The sequence below is a fragment of the Cetorhinus maximus genome, chromosome 4, assembly GCF_964194155.1.
Source record: "Cetorhinus maximus chromosome 4, sCetMax3.hap1.1, whole genome shotgun sequence".
In the NCBI taxonomy this organism is placed as follows: domain Eukaryota; kingdom Metazoa; phylum Chordata; class Chondrichthyes; order Lamniformes; family Cetorhinidae; genus Cetorhinus; species Cetorhinus maximus.
Genome location: NC_135882.1, coordinates 9,807,179 through 9,827,651, shown reverse-complemented (window position 1 = coordinate 9,827,651; position 20,473 = coordinate 9,807,179). Strand labels below are relative to the sequence as shown.

Below are 20,473 nucleotides of genomic sequence, written 5' to 3'. Positions count from 1 at the left end.
ATTCTCTGATCACATTAAGTGGTTTGAGAAGACAACAAAATCTTAACTATCATCTTTGGTGTTATCATCTCTTTAAGAAAAGCTCTAAAAGTTTGCAGCTTTATTTATTCAGGGTGTCACACTGGATTAGGTTGCAATACTCAGATGATGATGATACTGACAGCTGATGTCAACATAAGAACCACAATCTATTATATCAGATAGATGCAAAAATCAGAGATGATTGACAGGTACAAACACCATGTGTTTCTGTATCTATTATTGAATTGCCATATCATACATAAATACCTCTCATTTTATATTTACAAGAATGTAACCGCTCCTTCAAGGCACATCAGTCTGAGCTTTAGCAACTTCAAAAGATTTGGTCCATTCGAACTCTGGACTCTCCATGCAAAAAAGTTAATCTTCCATCCTCATAATTAGATATTAACCACAAATGTATTGGTAGAAAACAGCAAAGCAAAATGTACTTTGGGTGCAACTTTGTCAACTTTAAAACAATGTATTACATAAAGTTGTAGCATTTAGGGCATACCTGTGGTACACACATTTACGCTGTTTTGACATTAGCCCAGTAGGTGGCATTACATATACATAAATCGTTTCAACTGTACTCTTACAGAAGCTGTTCTGGTAACAGGGCTTTTAATTTAATTAAATATTCAAGTTTTACATTTTTTAAACATTTTGCATAAATTGTGTTATTTTTGTGCAAATAATTTAGGTAACTAGCAAAGTCTGATTGGACTTAATTTTTTTTACAAGAAATGAAGTCAAACTATGCAGCCCTGAGCTTCAAACAGTACAATTTTTGTTTGCAAAATATTACTATTAACACACATGGATAAAGCATTAATGAGTTACTTCCACCAGGAATCCATAACTGAGTAGTCCACAAACCATAACCCAGGTTTAGTTGGGACTGCTGTGTTCTTAACTCATTAATTATGAATTTGTTTTAAAAGAATTGCTAGCTCCTTAGGAACGAACAAACTTGCTTTAAATAACTTTTCACACATTCAGGACATTCCAAAGCACTCTGCGATATTAACTAATGCTAACCTTATTAACCATGGAATACACAAATAGTTCAAAGTAAAAATATTAACCATATAACATCCTCCATCAGTCAGAGAACTGTGGTACCATGACTGAGTGTACCTCAAATATTTGTAATACTCTATTATATTCTTTGCAGTACAAATGAGGGAGCTTCCAGATCGGCAAGTTACAAGAACTTGTAAACTGTCATCAGAGCTAACCCTTTGACAGTGCGAAGCATTTCTGTTTTGGACAAAATTATGAGCTAAAACGTTTTTATTGACTCCGTTCTTTTGTCACCCTACTTTGTAACTCTTATTCAAAATTTGCACTGCTGATGAATAAAGTGTTGAAAGCTAAAAAAAAAGTATCCAAGTACAATAAGACAAGATTTAGGCTTTAAGTAATTACTATAAAGCACTAAACTCAGACTGAGGGCTTAAGACAACATCTTAATCCTTCAAATGCAACTCAATTCTAGCTAAAACTTAATTCTATAGGCAATAAACAGGCACCAGTTACATTAGGCAAATTTTGCTCGTCTCAAACCAACAACTTCATTTTGTAAATTGTAATCTGCACCAATTTTAATGTGGGGTCAGTTTACATTTTAATTTCTGCAATTTAGATCATATTTCTCAATAGTTTATAGGAGGAGGTATCTTCTCCTTTACTAATGATATTATCTTACAGCAAAAAATGACTAAATGCTCACATTTCCATTTCTTAAGTGGCTCCAATTCAATCGCCATAACTGAAAGCAAACCTATTAACTTCTTACTCTCCATTTAGAAACTCCGTATTCAATGATGCTGCATTTTCAGATATATGCAGTGCCTTCAGAACTTCATCCTGTAATTGACATTATTTGATGATGCTTCCCAAAATAAACTAAATGCATGCAAGATATTTAGGTTGTAAATTACAACTTTAATTATAACACTATTTTGCTGATACGCCAAACACTCAAAATTGTAGATTATTAAGTTTACACAGAAGCTCAGATAATTATGGCTACATTTTTCTGCATCTTCTTCCTGTGTCTTGCAGAATGTATATTCTGCTGAAAACATTAATTATGGGTTTTTCACAATTTTATTTTGTAGAGTTAAAAATTATTTGTAATTGATAAATCGTTTTTTTTTTGCACTGTAAAATCTTAGAATCCAGTTAAGGATGCATATTTACTTTAGTAGCTGAAGATAAATTATCCAGTCTTTTTGAATTGAAAAACCAGAAGTAACTTGATTAAACTGAATCAAGTATGAGGCAAATCAATTAACTACATTAAATCTGATCCTACTGCAGATATTTTATGTCTCCTTATATTCCTGTCTACTTACAGCACTCTGCCATTAACTCCATATAATTCTCAAAGGTCACTAACTTAATTCTGATATAAAAGTTTTCCTAAAATATACAATTAAACACTAGCAAAATTCCAGCTATTTATCAGCAGCTGCATATATTAAGTGCATTCAGATAGTAATATCAGGTCACACATGATTGGGCATGTTAATGGTTTGCTTGCACTGAGATTCAAGGGAATTCACATCTTGCTTCCACGCTACTAATGTAGAAAAAATCCATAAGGGAAACTGCGGAATATTGCATAAGTAGCAATAATCTTAAGCAGCTAAAAAATTAAATACTTCATCTGTAGAAATGAACATTATAGGCATTCGTAATGGTTAAGTTTCCAAGATGGTTACACTTTGCTCTTTAAAATACAAATGGCAAAGCAGCAAGGTTTAAAGACTTATATAATATAAACAAAAACAGAAAATACTGGAAAAACTGAGCAGGTCTAGCAGCATCTGCGGAGAAAGAAACAGAGTTAACATTTCTGGTCCGTATGACTCTTCTTCAGAGCTCTAGATATTTGTTACTAGATATTTGTCTTTAAATAGTATTCACTTTGCAATTTTATTTAAGATGTGGCAGTAATATAACAGCAACTCCAATTTGCAAAATATTGATTGGTCACATTATCACACCACAGCTCCCTTCACATACCGCCCAAAACTGCAACTACAGAAGTCTACTTGAAAATAACACTTACAGAAATGCCCAGAGACATTTTAATTCTTACAAACACAACAGGATTCCATTTTCTGATTGATGTTACTGAGAAACCTGACCTGGAAACTCAGGTGGATCCTGTCACTTTGATGACTTTTAAGTTTTCATTTTAAATATAATTCTTGGGAGACCAGTGAAAGATTCAAGCCATTAACTCAGGTGCTGTAATTCCCATTGTGCACCCAGTCATCGGTTTGGAATTGCTAACTTTGAAAGTTACTGTACAAATATATAAAAGAGCAGCTGACAGAAGTTTTTAAAAAGCCAGGACTGTATAGTTTAAAGTCCTCATTTGATAATTATGCATAAAAAGATGGCATTATGTTTATTGTTAATAACTGCATGCTACAATTTAAAACACAGGATTGCTTTATAACATGATCTGATGACTAAAATAAACAGATAGTCTCTCTCCCAAATATGGTGCTTCTTCACATTTAAAATGAATAGGGGAAAGGGTGGAATGAAATCATTTGTACCCTATTTAATAGAGTAGCATTTCCATTATAGCAAAATTGCAATCCAATGCTAGGACAAAAACCAATGGACAGATTTCAGAGAGTTTTTCCAAAACACAATGTGTTGGAAAAAAACATGTCAAACCCTAAACAAAAATAAAGTATCCTTTCTTCAGGAGCTCCATAAATTAGCACGTAACCCCCTATATCCTGAAATTGTGGGAGAACATCTGATTAGTCACAACCAGCTGACAAGGTAGCTGCACACCTTGAGGAGCAGCATGAAATGCAATAGAGTGTTTTTTTTAAAAATTATACTGGCATATGGAAAGCATTGCAATATATGCAAAGTGAATTCTTCAGGTAGTATGTTAAAATTTACTTCTTTAAAGATAGCTGCATAATATGTGAATTCAATATTCCAGATCATAAGCCAAAATGTAAATTTCCAAAATCTGTGTTCTACAACTTCATACACACAATAGGCTTCAACGTAATATTGATATAAAAATAAATATGCCATCTTCATAACAACCAAACAAGTCATATGTCTTAGCAAATCAACTGGTCTGTCACAAAGATTTTCCCTAAAAAAATTTAGTGTAAAGGTTAGTGGTACACATTAATATGGCAGACATACAAATGTTTGTAACTTGTACTGTGATGAATGCTGTTGGGATGCCAGGAAGAGAGAAAAGTTACAACATTGAAGAATTCTGCTTTCCACTGAAGTGCCGATGATGCCAGACATATTTATTGGGTGTTACACCAGTATAACGCCAAATTTGTAGCAAGTAAACATTTAAAAATATGCACAAAAAGATTCAAACCGTGATCTAAAAGTGACATGTTTGACACACAAGTTTTGCAAATAATGTAGTGTCACCAACATAAAATGAGACATCATGACCAAGCTTTTTTAACAGAAAAAAAGCTTGGTGTAGCAACCAATAAATATGTCTGGCATCGCTGGCACTTTTGTGGAAACCAGGATTCTTCAATGTTGTACCTTTTCTCTCTTCCCGTCATCCCAACAGCATTCATAACAGTATAAATTACAAATATTTGTATGTCTGCCATATTAAAGTGCACCACTAGTAGTAAATAGTGAGAAGTGGAATATGTACAAATCTGTACTTATGGTTAACATAAATTCAAAAAAGAGGTTAAAGCAATGGCATCTATAATTATATCAGCCATTATGTTGAATGATAGCACTCTCAGAAAAGATCAAGTCATTTATTTTGAGCAGGGCTCCACAATGATTTTGTCGGTGTTTTAACTCAGAATAACCTTAGTTCCTGATCTGAGCAGTGCCAAGTGGGGAAGCACTGATCAGGAACCGTACATGTACAAGCATGGCGGGGGGGAAATCGTAAAGGAGATTATAGTGAGGTAGTCCTCAGCACCTTCTAATGGCTATCTATAGGGTGCATTGGTATGTCAAACCAGATGAGTAAAAAGGGTAGAATTACCTGGAAAAACTCAGCAGGTCTGGCAGCATTGGCAGAGAAGAAAAGAGTTGACGTTTCGAGTCCTCATGACCCTTCAACAGAACTCCAGACCTGCTGAGTTGTTCCAGGTAATTCTGTTTTTGTTTTGGATTTCCAGCATCCGCAGTTTTTTGTTTTTATCTCATATGAGTAAAAAGGGTGATACTTGCCCAAAGAAAGAGGGAGTAAAGAAAAGGACAGACCCAAAACTACTGAAAAAGTTTTAGAATGAAACAGGATGTTAAATGTGAAGCTAAACATTTCAGATGAAGTGGCACTAACATATGGACTTTAGTAATATAAAGCAGCTGCAGAAGATTTTTTTTTAAATTCAAGTTTTATGTTGCTCAGTACAATTTATTTATAAATCTCCATTCCTGCGAATTGACTAACGTAATAATGCCAAAGAGCTATGGCATTAAGGTAGACTTTCTGAAATAACAGGCTTTAATGGCCTGGATTTTGCACTCTGGCAAAGGAACAATGCTTGCCATACATTAGGTTGATAGCTGCCCACAGAGTTTTGTAGGTTTTAGCTCTGACTTGCTGTTATCTGGCATCTGATTAAGCGCTGCACCCTCAACAGCGGATCACTGGCGTCGATAAACAGGCCAAACAACAAGGCTCTTCAATCAGACTGAAGAATCCGCATGAGACACGCAGTTTCTAAACCAGGAAGTATAAATTACATTTAGCTCATGTGCAGAAAGCAAAATAAAGATCGGGAAAAGCAGATGAGATCAAGAGAGTTAATGTTTTTGAATTTGCAACATTAAATTCTGAAACAATGAGACTCCATGCCTGTAAAATTAATTTTTCAGGGCCAAAGGGGCTATTTGGCATCATTATAACTTATCATGCCATCAGAAATTCACTTACTCCTGAATGCACCATCGCTACATTTTTCTGACGTGTTTAATGGGTAGAGTGTACCACAATTTCATGATCCTTGCAACGATTTCAATGCAGAGCCTATTGCCAAAGTACTTTTATAACGCAATCTGAGGAGGAGCAGGGTAATTCAGACTCCGACTTCCAGATTACCACCTTGAACTATGCAAGTGCGTATTCCAGAAATTGCTGTCTGATTTACTTCAGAGTAACAATGAGTGCTGCTGGCCTCACCATTATGCTCATTGCAAAATCCGAACAATGTCTCTAACTTAATCTTGTAGTATATAAAGGGATAACTTTATAGATTAGATGTTCACAAAAGAGACAAAACAAGAGACAGGTTAAGGACTCAGTACAGTTAGAAAGGCTGTATTTAAAAATCAGTCAATAACCATCTACTTTTAAGTTTGTTAGGTTTTTGTATTTGATGGAGGTGGGAGGGGATGGTGATGTGATTCCAGTGATGCCTGGATTTGGTAACAATGTCAAGATTTTGCCTCTCTACCTCCTTCTCCTTAGTCTCTGACGAAAAGCTTCAGTCAACCCCTTTGACAACAACTTCTATAGAGCAAAGTATATTTCTGTCTGATATGCCTCTAAAATGCCTTCTAATTTTCTCCACATTAACGGTGTGATATAATTGCAAATTATTATTGTTAGAGGTTCTCTACATATATAAACGCATTCTTTTTACACATTTTTCACATAGCATCAATGTTGAGTGGCTTGGCAGGAGAAGCACTAAATTTTAACAGTAGAAATTTAAGGAAAAAGGTTAAGACTGACAAGTTTTTTAAAACAATCCAAAAATAAAGGCACAAACGTAGACAGAATTTAAATTTCATATAGATCTACATATCAGTTTTAAATGTTTCAAGAATGCATTCGATAATATGCATGAGGCTTCATAACACAAACTTATTTTTAAAATTGCCCAGATGAAAATCTCAATATCTTGACATATTAGCTCAAGCACACAAAAGAAAATTGGCTACGAGGATGGTGGAAGCTGAGACAATCGATGATTTCAACGGGAAATTGGATAGGTACTTGAGGGAAATAAACTTGCAAGGCTATGCTGATAGATTGGAGGACTGGGGCTGACTGCGTTAGTTCTACAGAGAGCTGGCATGGACTTGATGGGCCGAATGGACTCCTATGATGTAAATGACTCTTATGATTCTAAATTTACATAATTAAATGCACTTTGAAACCCCACCACCACAAGGAGCAAGTCTACCTCAAAGCATCTAGTTAAAATATGTAAACTACCAAGACTGCTCAAGCACATTTTTAGCTCTTGGGCGTCAAATGTTTCTCTTCAAATCACAGGTACACCCCTTTCACCAGACTGCATGGTTTAAACTAAATTCTCAAATTGACTACTAGTTCTAATGAAACAGGGTTAACTTTGCCAAGTTTTGTGCAGATCAAGAAAAAGTATTTAGCATTACCTCTATAGGTAACCACACAAGTCTACTTTGAGGGAGAAAGCATCATCACTTTACAGCAAAATCCCATTCAAATATCATTATCTGTACTGACAGAACCTATCACGTATGAGAAGAAAACCAAAGTATACCTTAGAAGGGATGTAGAACTGAACAGTTAATTTTGAAATTTGATAAAGTACTGCATGTCTACAGTTAAGGGTTCTATTAAAAAGGGAGTGGTTTTAATTTTAAAAATGAAAAATCACATATGGAGAACTGTCCATCGTTATCAGTGTGCAATGACAAGATGACAAATTCTTGAATATGTGCAATTGAGATTAACCAGTATAAAACTACAAGTAGATTCAATTAGGTATCTTTGATATAATATTGCAGCTGTACATTTTTGATTTATTTGGTTCTCCTGCTCAGCTAATGCACCTTGTACTTTTTTTCAAAACTACAGAAACATTAACAAAATGTTGGAAACTAGTTTTAAAACCAGATAGGTGGACACATAGTGGCTACAACTTAAAGCTGTTTATAAGCAGAAACTCAACACCACATAATTTAGGTGCCTCAAGCATGGAATAAAGTATGTATCCTGCTGATTATTTATGATATTAATTTCTATTTCATCTATGTCAATACAAACAGAAAGTTAACAGGTATTTGCACGTTTATATGTTCTTTGCATTGTATAAACTATAATTAAATGTTTAAAATATAAATAATTACTTGACTTCTTGGTTAGCAAATACGGCAAGAATTTACCCTTTCGGATTTGTTTGCATCATTATGCAGTTTTGGATAACATAATGAAGGACAAATTGCTCCTTATCAGTGCAGATTGTAAAGCACATATTAACTGGAATTTCAAACAGCTGGCCTATAAAATGCTTTTAATGCACGATTTTAATCAGTTAACCATATGTGTTTTGCAAAAGATAGACTCTACATTGTGAATACCATTTTTATGCTTGTATTCAGGCTACACATCAGCTGCTTACTTCAAATAACGTATCTTTGATCACCAACTGTCCCTGCCGGATCCGCCAATGTCTAGATTCCAGCAAAAAATTTGATTCTAATACCGTCGCTTCCATTAACCTCAGAATCTTATGGTGTCTCTTCAATCTGAGATGGGAGTTCCATCCTTCCTGTATCTAGGAAACTTTTATTCACATTAAATACAAGAAAGGAGCTCCTTCTGCCACTCTATTGTTATTGCATAAAGTTATAAAAACTCCCATCAACTCAAATCAGTTTGAAACATCTGGGTTAACTCATGATGAGTATAGTGTTTGGTATTGCTGTTCCATGATAATCTTGTTGCCTATATACAAACTAATTGCTTCTCAGCGAGCCACTGGTAATTAAGGACACAATTATAATGTTTTGACTAAATGTACAGTAGTCTGCAAAAGAGGCAGCAGAGCTCATCAAACCCCTATCTGATTCTGGAGTCTGAAGCCTTCAACATTAGAGCAATCCATCAACACTGGGCCTAGATTCTGGAAAAGTCTACCATATATATCTTAATATCAACAGGGACACCACTGGCTTCCTCTCCACTAACCCATTCTGCCAGGATGCAGTAACATTGTTGGCATTATGCACTCCATAGCTTTGGTTCAAATTTTCTTGCATAATTTTGTTTGTTTCAGGAAAATTCAGTACAAAGTTGCACAGCACAGTTGCAGACCTTAATCCAGCCAGTGTGTAACCCACAGTTGAGGACATTGGAATAGAACTGCAGATACCTTTTAAAAAAAACTAATTGTGCTTCTAAGTGCCATGTTAAAAGCATGTTAAAAGATACTGCTGCAAAAGCATGTTGTGCAGATGGGAAAGAATTAATGCAAGTACTGTACTTACACCCAAAGCTGGCAATCTCTGCGTGCAGCAAACAGCTACCCTGAGCTTCCAGTCTGTTTCACCATCTAGTTGATCCGTACGGATGAAACATGCGCCTTGAAAAACAAACACATTAGCTTAGATATTTCTGACCATCTGTTAACAGAGAGAGAAATGTGTTTTATTACATCAATTTCTCAGACCTAAGTAATTAGATAAAAACAAAATTTGATTCCATTTGATCCTTGTATTAACAACCCACTGTCTTAGAAACACCATTTTTTTTTGTTTTTTGTTACTCTAATTGATGTATTTTAAATCATATTGCTTGCAGTAATTTTAACTTCTACCAATCTTTCATTAAAAAGGTATTTATATTATTTACCAAAGACAATGTGATTATATCCATTCATTACTGATTTTATGTTTGCTATACTAGAATTACCAGTTCTTTAAGCAGAATCCTCCTAATCTCAGTTTCCTTATGTCCATTTCCAAAACGCATTTGGCAAAACTCCCAAGTATTCCATATGACAGGATACGTGTTATGTCCTTTTGTGTAAGTGAAACAAGCTTAGGAGTTGTTTTTTCTGAACGGCCAACATATATTCAAAAACACAATTTCATTACTACCCAAATGACTTTTCAGATCACTAGGGGCCCAGCATTCCTCTTGGGCAATTGTGGAGAAAATGTTTGAACATCAGAGAAAAGGCTGATGAAGTCTTGCATGCTTTTAAACACAATAATGGAGAACAGAACACATTTTTGGTGATGAGGAGCAGCAGGCATGGGAACATACACTAGATAGAGTCAACACCATCTCTCCTTACCACTCAGAAGACATACAGGAGGTATGGAAGAATTATGTCTAAAGGCACAGCAAATACACAATAGAAGAGCACAGCATGCAACAGGCAGTGGACCACATAATAAATAATTGACTTCTTGTGAGGTAGTGGTGGCTGATTTATTCAAGATAAAAGTGTTAAAAGCATGAAGTTTGAAGGACAGATCAGGGCTATGGCATGTGGTTTATTAAAGATATATTCATTATCTATACAATTGACATGACCATGAATATCGATTGAGCAAAAGCACAAAGAGGAATGGTGGACGTAGTGACAATACAGTAGCCAAGTGGATAAGCGTGCTTTGGTCTTCAAACCATACCATCAATTTTCAACAGATAAAAAGAATCTAGTTAGCCACATCCAAAAAACAGTGCACAAATGTATCAATTATCACCAACACCATTTGAAGCAAATACAACCACAGAAAAACAGATCACCAGGGATCAAGTGGTGAAGTACACAATTTCCTTTTTTGAAAACAAATGAGAATACTACCCTCAATGATTTGCTTTGAAATTAAGGATGGTAAGTTGCAAGCCCATATTGAGCATTCACTGGTATCCTTGCACATGGAACTGCAAGATATGGGGGTGGGTGGGGGGGGGGCGCGGCGCGGCGTCATGTAGTGGAGTCGAACAGTCATCTCCCAATGTGACGTGAGAAAGTGCCACTTCTCCAAACTGCAGTTTTGGCAGAAACCAGAGACGTCTCCAATTTAAATGTATTGGCTAGCACATATAGCCATAGGGGAAGAATTCCAACACGCCACACAAACATTCACATAAATCATGAGGTGATGTTCGGTACCACTGGCATGCATGAAGTAACACAGGAACAAGCCATGTAACACTCATGTCAGAAGCATTTGTATGTCTATGCACAAATGACAGTAAAGACCTAGCAGTGGCTCTTGCCACTGTTCACAACACACAAGTAGCAATTGTGATAGTAGAATACATACACCGGCAGTCTTGCACAACAGAACCAGATTATGCGAGGTTTAATATATCTCAAAGATCCCCATTCCTTTATTGTGTAGAAAATAACCTGTGTCAGTTGTGGCCAGCAACAATCCAGCATGCAGCAAAAACCAAATCAGGATGGAATTAACAGTTCTGTAATTGTAACTTGCCCAAAAGAAAATAACAGTGCCCAATCGCAGAAAAATCAGTGGAAGAACCAGGCAATAAGATATTTCTCTGCCTACAATGGCTGGTCTTCTACCTTTTCTGGCCAATATGCATGTTGCTCCACAGTGATATACTCACCAGGGTTTTGCGACAGGAATCTCCCGTGCTATTCACTTCTCTCATTACCATGGCAATGCTCCAAAATCTTCCCCTTCATTAGGTGTAACATGGTTAAAATACTTTGCAACCCTGCAGCTGCAAGATGGCTGCACGAATTCACCCTTAATGACCTTTAACGAGGCCCTAACTAGAAAAATTACTATTTTTTGGGAAAGGAATGATTAGTATCACTGACCACAGATGAATCAACTGTTGGCACTTTCTCCAGACATTCCACCATTCTATTCATGTCTACTTTTTCTATTACTAACAGCCAACACAAGAATGTCAAGTCAGAGACTTTAATGACAACTGTGACAGTGGTGGTACTTTTGAATCAATCGGAAATAGGATTCCCAAGTTGCAGGAACCATCGTTTCATTTTTTTGCACATATTCTATGGGTTAACAGAATGTAGAGAGTCACCTACAGAAGCAAGGTACTCCTGAGAAAACACTCCAACTTTCAGAATTTCCCAACTTGCAACATGTGTTGCGATGACTCCTCTCTCAGCCTGGGCACATATATTTCTAATACAATTTACCTAATGAGTACGTGTATGTGAGACATACATTTCTTGATCTATTATGTCTGAATGTGTTCCATTTCACCAAGCAGAATTCGTTTCTTGGGCACAGTGATGTGCAGAAAAATTCTGTACCGGACTCCTTGGATAATGTTGATGTATTCTTCAGATTGATCAGAATGGCAAAACTGTCATTTTCATAAAATTGCCCAAATACAAAAACTACAGCTCAGCATAAAAACCAGTGCTGGATTTACACAGCAGATTCATTGTATCCTGTCATTTCTCTTCAAAAGATCCCAATGTTTCAAGACATTGATACTGATAGATACAGGATGCACACCCAAAATGCCCCCAAACTGTTTTTTCTCTTTATGCCACCCAACCTACTGCATATTTGCAGATTTTTTAAAATTCAAGATATCCAGCATTTGCAGTTTTTCCTTTTCATTTGACTATGCATTAGGACTTCTTGGTTGGGGAGATAGTGAATCCATTAACATATTTTCGGACATATTGGGAAAGTTATGAGAGTTAAGCAAAAAGTGCACTTCTCATTTTGAGAGAATGCTATGGATACAGCTGATATTAAATATTTCCATGCCTTTCCTCATGTTTAATTTGACCATGACCACAAACCTCAAAACCTTTTCAGAGATAAATGCAGCTGCAGACAAAGTAGTGAACTAAACATGTTTATTACCCTACTGGTAAAGAGAATGGCAGGAGGTTACAGGAAGCAGAACCCATAATTGAAGGTTATTGCAGCTAACACAAATCGAAAACTGTAGATAGATGAAGAGATGGCATTTCAATATGCTACAAAATTAGAAAAACAAAATTTTATTTTTTAAAAGTGTATGTTTGCTCACTATCATCTTCAGAACTACTAGATCAGGCTATAAACAACTCACTCTGTTGCACCTTTTACATCCTCTTGAAAGTATCAAATCTTAAAACAACTTTAATAGATGGCAGCAGTGGCAAAACTGCTTGCAATTTGCATTACCAGCGTGTGAAATGCACACCTTATTTTGCCCCATACCTCCTTTTAAGAATCCCCTTTAAAACCGCCACTTACAGCAGGATATTGATCATCCCTACTAGCTTCCTGGATTTTGTAGTGCACAAACAGGAGGCTGTCATGGTTCACCGTTATTATAGGATAAAACTGCCAGCCACCTCTGGTGTCCACACATGTGCAGTTAAATGCTTGAATTTGGAAGTTGCTGTCAGTGATCCCCTGCTCCTCCACAGGCTTCACTGTTGCAGTCTTCACCAATGGAATCTGCACAGAAATCACTAGAATTATGTGAACTTAGGCCAATTACTCACTGTTCTCACAATAAAGGCAAATAAAAACGTTAGGGGTGTAATAGATTTTCAGCAAGTGAAAGGAGCCGGGGGGGTAGAATAAAAGGGAAGGTCTGTGATAGGGTTGGGGGCAGAACAAATGGTACATGGTACAAAAGTCAAAAGGAACAGTAATGGGACAAGTAAATAAACAAGTGTATCCAGATGAGGTGTGAATGGCAGTATAGCAGCCATCTGAATGCAGAGTAAAAGGATGAAGAAACAAGAGGCAAAAAATCAAACTAGCAAAGAAACAAAATGGAGGCAGAGGTTATGATTTACAATTGTTGAACTCAACATCAAAGCCAGAAGGCTGTAGAGTGCCCAGCCAAAAGATGAGGTACTGTTCCTCAAGCTTCACTGGAATACTACAGAAGGCCAAGGACAGAAAAGTCAGACTGGGAGCAAGATAGAGGATTGAAATCACAAGGGACAGCAAGTTCAGGGTATATTTGCAGGCCGAAGAGGGGTGTTCGGAACATCTTCCCTTTTGCTCTTTTCCTCCTCTCCCTTCTTTCACTTGCTCAAAATCTATTACATTTCTGCCTTTTCTTAGTTCTTATGAAGGGCCACCAAGATGCTGTGTGGCCTGCTGGGTATTTCTAGCATTTTCTGCCTTTTATTTCAGATTTCCAGCATCCACAGTATTTTTTTCAGAAAATATTCAGGCTTGTTCAATCAGAAGTAATGAGTGTTTCAACAGTGTAATAAGTGATAATTACAGAACAAGCTCAGACCCTAAAAAATAACTTCATAAGTTTGGCGTCTCAATCCCTCAGAAGAGAACTGATATTGCACAATTAAAAATTAAAATATTTAGTTCCGTTTTACATCTGACCCTAACCCTATGTGCATGTCCCAATCTTTATTTTGCTTCCCATACAATGATTTGGAGGCAGTTTGCATTTCTCAGTTAGGATTCTTCAATACGATTGATTGAAGAACTCGCATGCTGCTAGCCCTGAGACATCACAAATGCCCTGTAGAAGCCACTGCTTTGGATCAGATGCCCGAAAGCTAGAAATCTACACTGACAAACCTCTGGGCAACTATTTGCAAGATGAACGGCAAAAGCCATTCCTTTGCTCCTCACATCAAAATCTGGATCTAAATCACGAGTGAAGGACCAGGGCTTCAAAGTGCTTCATTCTTGCAGAAAAGGGTAAGCTATCCATGACATTATTTTAATAATACTGTATAACAGTAAACTTTGAACAAAAAAACATCAAAAGTAGTGAACTATTTTCAGATGTATGCCAAGTCCATAAGACTGCAAGACGTAGGAGCAGAAATAGGCCATTCAGCCCATTGAATCTACTCCACCATTCAATGAGAACATGGCTCATCTGATAATCCTCAACTCTACTTTCCTGCCTTTTCCCCATAACCCTTGATTCCCTTACTGATTAAAAAGCTGTCTATCTCAGCCTTGAATATACTTAATGACCCAGCCTCTACAGCCCTCTGCGGTAAAGGATTCCACAGATTGACTACCTTCAGGGGAGAAATCCTTCCTCATCTTGGTCTTAAATGGGTGACCCCCTTACTCTGAGATTATGCCCTCTGGTCCTAGACTCTCCCACAAGGGGAAACAACCTCTCAGCATCTACCCTGTCAACCCCCCTAAGAATCTTATATGTTTCAATAAGGTCGCCTCTCATTTTTCTAAAGTCTGCCATTGACTCAGCAGAACTTCAAGAAGCTAAAGCTGTGCATTACTGCAAACCACCCTGTGGCCTGACTCAGTTTCCATGGCATTATATGCACAGGAACAGACGTTGATATTGTCTGTCCCTGGAGAACACAACACCCTTATTTGAGGATGTGATACATTAGTTGTATTATTAAATACAAAATATTTAAGAACGAAAATCTTTAAAGGATATTGAAAGGAGACCTGAAAGTGTATTTTAATAATGTAGTAAACTGCTTTTTTAATTTAGTCTGTGTATAAAATCACGTGTGGAAAAAGTGTAGCCTATATTAAGCAGAAAAATGTCACCAACTGATTCAAAAGCGCACCATCTTAAAATTAAGAAAAACCAGGAGGAAGTTGCACAGTTATCATTAAACTGAAAAGAGGGGATAAGTGGTTTGAGATGATGAAATAAAGCGTGCCAAAATATGGGCGACCAAGTCACAAGACTATTTCATAGGTTTCAGCTTCTCCCTAGGTATTCTGTCATGCTGAAATATATGCAAGCTATTTTTTAAAATGCATGATACATGTTTATGGGTCTTAGTATTCCACAAATGCATCTGTCCCTGGAGCTCATGTTGTTTGGAGTACTGAGTTATAAAGAGACGTGGCAACTATATGTAATGTGCACAGGGGCAGGATTATCTTAATAGCTGAAAGGTACCAGAGAGAGGTTACTGCACAGCTGGCAGTAGAATATAAAAGAGAGTAATCCAATCGATGGATTCAGAAAACATCAAAAACCATATGGGGAGGGCGTGCCACCAATTAAGTCCAAAGACAGGATTTATCGTCCTTTGCAAACTTTCTTTGATTGATGGTCAGAAGTGTCACCTAATAGGAAGTTGAAGTTACATAGAGTATTTTCTAAAAATGTTAAGAAAACCATCTTAAGCAGACATGAACTTCTCAAGTAACAATATTCAAAGGGTTTTACACCCCTATTGTAGTAGTTTACTTGCGTTGAAACCTTCCTTCATAAACTTTCTCAACCTACCTGGAAAAGGCCTGCTGTAGCATTGTATCAAGTTGCTGTGTAATTACTAACTGGCACCTCCAATGTATTTCCAAATGAGGTGCATTTAATTGGCCAACTATGGACATGGTCTTCACAAAGAAACGGTATTTAGTGATAGAAGTACAATAAAACTGCATTTTAGAAACGGAGAATACTTGTTCTGCTTACATGAAAGGGGTGAAAAAATAAATTTACAATTATAAAGTGCCTTTCACATCCTTAATATCTAAGATGCTTCATGGGCAATTTATTACTTTTGACATATGCTTAGTCATGAATACATACTTGCAGCCAATGTTTTCACAAACAGCAATAATGTGAATGAGATTAGACATTTGTTCCTGAGCTCAAACCAGGAAGTGGAAGTTAGAATAGTGAATTCATAGGATTACATAGGATATAAAGAAACAGGTCTTTTGGCCCAACCATCCCATGCCGGTGTTTATGTCCCACTCGAGCCTCCTCCCATCTTTTCTCATCTAAAATACCATGGTAACCCTCCATTGCCTTCACCCTTAAATGCATCTATACTCATCGCTTCAACCTCTCCTTTGGTAGCGAATTTCAAATTCTTGCCCAATCTTTGGGTAAAGAAGTTTCTTCTGAATTCCCATTGGATATCTTGGTGACTATCTTATATTGATGGCCTCTAACTATGTTTTCCCCACAAGAGAAAACATTCTCTCTGAAGCCACTGAATCAAAACCTTCCATAATTTTAAAGAATGTCAAAATCAGGTGCAAAAAGCAAAATAAAGAGAAGGAAAGAAAGATTAGCAATGAGACTCCCTGCTTGTTAAAGTTAACATTCAATGACAGGGAGGGTGACAGTAATTAAGGCTTACCACAGGAGTTAAAAGGGTACTTCAGCTAGAATGACTTTGGCTTAATGTTTTAAGGCAATTTTAATTCATATCTAAGACGCAAGTACAGGAACTTCACAACATTCAATACATTTGAATGGAGAGCCAGATGGCAAGATGGCATATTGACACGGCTTAAGGAGATGTAGTGCAGCTTCTGGATTTTCAGGTTTAACTGTCCTTGTGCACTCGTCGGAAATCGCTATCCCATTTGCATATAAATAAGTGGTCCTGTGGTGGAGCTTGAACTCATGCTTTTTAACTCAGATGCTATTACTGAGACAAGCTGACATTTATATGTTATAACAGTTTCAACAAATATAACTAGAACTTCAAGCTTCAGCACAATTGCCTTTATTTTGGATAATCCACTTTCCAGATACATCATTAGGAACTGGTATGCCCAGCACTATAGTTTTAATAAGTCTAATGTCATTCTGGTCCTACAAAAACAGAATAGAAAAACCCAAAATTCTGACAGCATTGAACAGAAGATTCCAGGTTTCTTAGAATCCTTCTTTAAAAACCAACAACTCTGACCTTGAAGTGAATTATTTTCTTACAATGGCTGATTTGATTAAGACCTGGTTTAACCCAAGTTTTATGTACCCTATTTTTTTTCTAGAGTGAGGGAGAGAACTTCATATTGTACAGCAAGTCCATGTTAAGGTAATTTATTAATAAGGATCCAGCTGTTCAGTAGCAGTTGCATACTAAAGCTTTTTAGGAATTACTTATCTGCAGTAACTCAACCAGTCATCTAAAAGGCAGCAATATTGCAGTTGACTCGAGTCATGAAAGGTTGACTTTGACAGGGATAATAACACTCCTACTTAGTTACACAAGTGGTAATCATATTTCATTACCATTACATTAGCTTATCTAGGGAAAAGAGCTGATACCACACCATCATAAACCTTTCATGTACTGCCACTGATATTCGGTCCACCATACCAGTTTCTGCAAGCTGATGCATTATAAATTGAATCATTTGGGCACCTAATATACCAGCATCACAACAAACAATTACATTTTAGCACAGAAAAACCATATCAAATACAAATTCCAAACCAGTTAAAATTGCTGTTACACTGAAAGTCCTTCTGTTTATGAAAGTGTTTTTCTGAATTACAATTGTTTCTACATTTAAACTAAATCATTCTTCACTTTTACATATTTTTAGTAATTGAATGCAAATTAAACAATTCTTAGAATGTGATCAGACTACATATAGCTATAACACATCCCATAAAAAAGACATTTGAACTACTAAAAGTGGTGTAGCAGGAAGAAAAGAGAAAAGTAAGATGAGCACTGTATGGTAGAAGGCAACCTGACAAGCTGCCAACAAGTACATTTTGTTTGGGTGCCCAAGTCCGGATAAATTCAGTATCACAATCAAAGTACCTGGACCCTGATGTAAGTAAAGTCTAGCAGAACTACATGTTTTATTCATAAATGCCTGTATATTTAGCAGCTTAGTGAGCTAACTGCCTGAAAGGACATGGTTGATAGAAGCACCTGAAACTAAATCTGACCTGAAGGTGGCATTTTCACACAATACTGTTTCCAACAAGCTTGCATACATGCCTTTGCTCAGTAATTGTATTTCCACTCAGTGCATAGTAATTTAATAATGTTTTAAAAGCTTTTAAAAACTGCATGTCATGGTCTTAAAAGAAGCTTATCTATTAAAAGATAGTCAACGTTTCCACATTTAAATTGGAATTAAACTTCTGTACTTGACTGGCTAAAGCTAGAACCATAGGTAACTCCAAACCCAAATAAGGTCCTGTATTGAGAAGCATGTGAGAACAGAAATATTATTAAATATCCAATCTGTAAAACCTCTCAGCAGAACACCATTCTCTGAGTTGGGTGCACTAAAACTTGAGATATAACAAACAACAATGTGTTATGTTATCTGCAGCAGCTACTTTAAATTGGCAGATGCCATTACAAGCTTTCAGAATAACTTGAGTTTCTGGACTTTAAATATTACACTGACCAGAAACAATCACCTAAAGTAGCAATGCAGGTTAATAAGGTCATTAAAAAGTAAACAAAGCACTAGGTTTCATTTCTAGAGGGACAGAATTGAAAAGCCAAGCTATGTTAAACTTGTACAAAGCCTTGGTTAGATCACAGGTGAGGAGTACTCCGAACAGTTCTGATCTCCGTACTACAAGGATATAAAGGCACTGGGGAAGGTACAGCAATGATTTACTGGAAGACTATGAAAACTGAGGTTATACCGATCAGGAAAAATTGAAAAAGCTGGGGGCTTGTTTCTCTAGAAAGACTGACAGTGACCCAATTGAGGTATTAAACATTATGAAAGGGTTTGATAAGTTGGTTCCACTTGCAGATGAGACCAGAACTAGAGGCAAAGAACGTAAGAAAGGCACTAATTAATCCAATTCAGGAGAATTTTTCTTTACCCAGAGAGTGGTAAGGAATAGTTGAAGCGATTGACATAGGTCGATTTAAGAAGAAATGGGCAAAGTGTGGAAGGGAGAAAGGATTAGAAGGATATTTTGATGGAGCAAGAAGAGGAGGAGGAGGAAGCTCATGTGGAGGATAAACACCTGCTTTGATCTCTTGGGCCAAATTCCAAATACTGTACTTTGTAAGTTTGCACTTTGTAAAAACAGCCAGGTAAGTAGCAAACATTAATTACAAATAAGTAGTGGAAACAAAGATCCCATGAACCAATGAAAAGAGTTCTACAGAACAGAGGAAAGTATAATTAGAAAAGTAACTATTTTCTGACTTGTGACTTCCTCATCAATTGATCTATTCCTGTAGATATCTCAATCCATTCAAGTGAACTACTACATTTTCAAATTTGTGTTTAGCCACAAGATCATGCTACTTTTCAACCGACCCCAAATGCCACATTCCAGTTCTGCCCCATCCTACCCGTCACCCTGTCAAGTTCTCCAGTTTATGTATGTTCTGCAGCTGATCTGCTTCTGGAATGCGACCCATACAGCTCTAAGTCACCACGAGGAAGCATACAATATAGCTCAAATACCATCACAAGCTTTTCTCTGGCCTATAAGAAAACAAAAAACCGTACCCACTCCATTCACATTTACTACAGCAATGCAGGACACACAGCATGAAAATTCACCTTCTATTATCTTAGATCCAATCCTCACCAAAATTAGTTTAGATCCTCCTCGAAAGGCAAAGGAGGAAGAAAGTTGGAACATGTAATGACAATAACATGGTACTTAGGATAAAACGTTTGATTCACATTTTTACTGAAGGTCATAAATTTACCCTCAAACTATGACCCATTCAGAAGGCGAGGGGAACAGTCTCAATCACTCAAATCAATTAATTGACTAAACAAAACCATAAACTGAAGCTTTGGATGCCAGCAAGTCCATATGCACAAGTATCAAGAAGCTGCTTCATTTCCCCCATCACCCTCATCCCTAAAGTCTCCCCAGTCTTCTATACATTCTAATCCTGCACCCTTCTCTTTTTGCACTTTCACCTCGCCTTCAAGTTCATTTAGGAATTTTGTACAGTTGGACATTCTGCTCACTCAAAACTCATTCCTGGCCTATCTGATGTCAATGATTTCTTCCTCACATACA

At 36.8% G+C, this 20,473-nt stretch overlaps 1 protein-coding gene across 3 annotated transcripts in view; it reads right to left on the bottom strand.

Annotated features, from left to right (window-relative positions):
* The window catches only part of atp9b (ATPase phospholipid transporting 9B), a 272,096-nt gene that overhangs the window by 152,082 nt on the left and 99,541 nt on the right, over nucleotides 1-20,473 (bottom strand). For all 3 annotated transcript variants that reach the window (XM_078539908.1, XM_078539909.1, XM_078539910.1), the window contains exon 8: nucleotides 9,283-9,377. In XM_078539908.1, coding sequence (XP_078396034.1) covers nucleotides 9,283-9,377 — 95 coding nt within the window. The remainder of the gene's footprint in view (nucleotides 1-9,282; nucleotides 9,378-20,473) is intronic.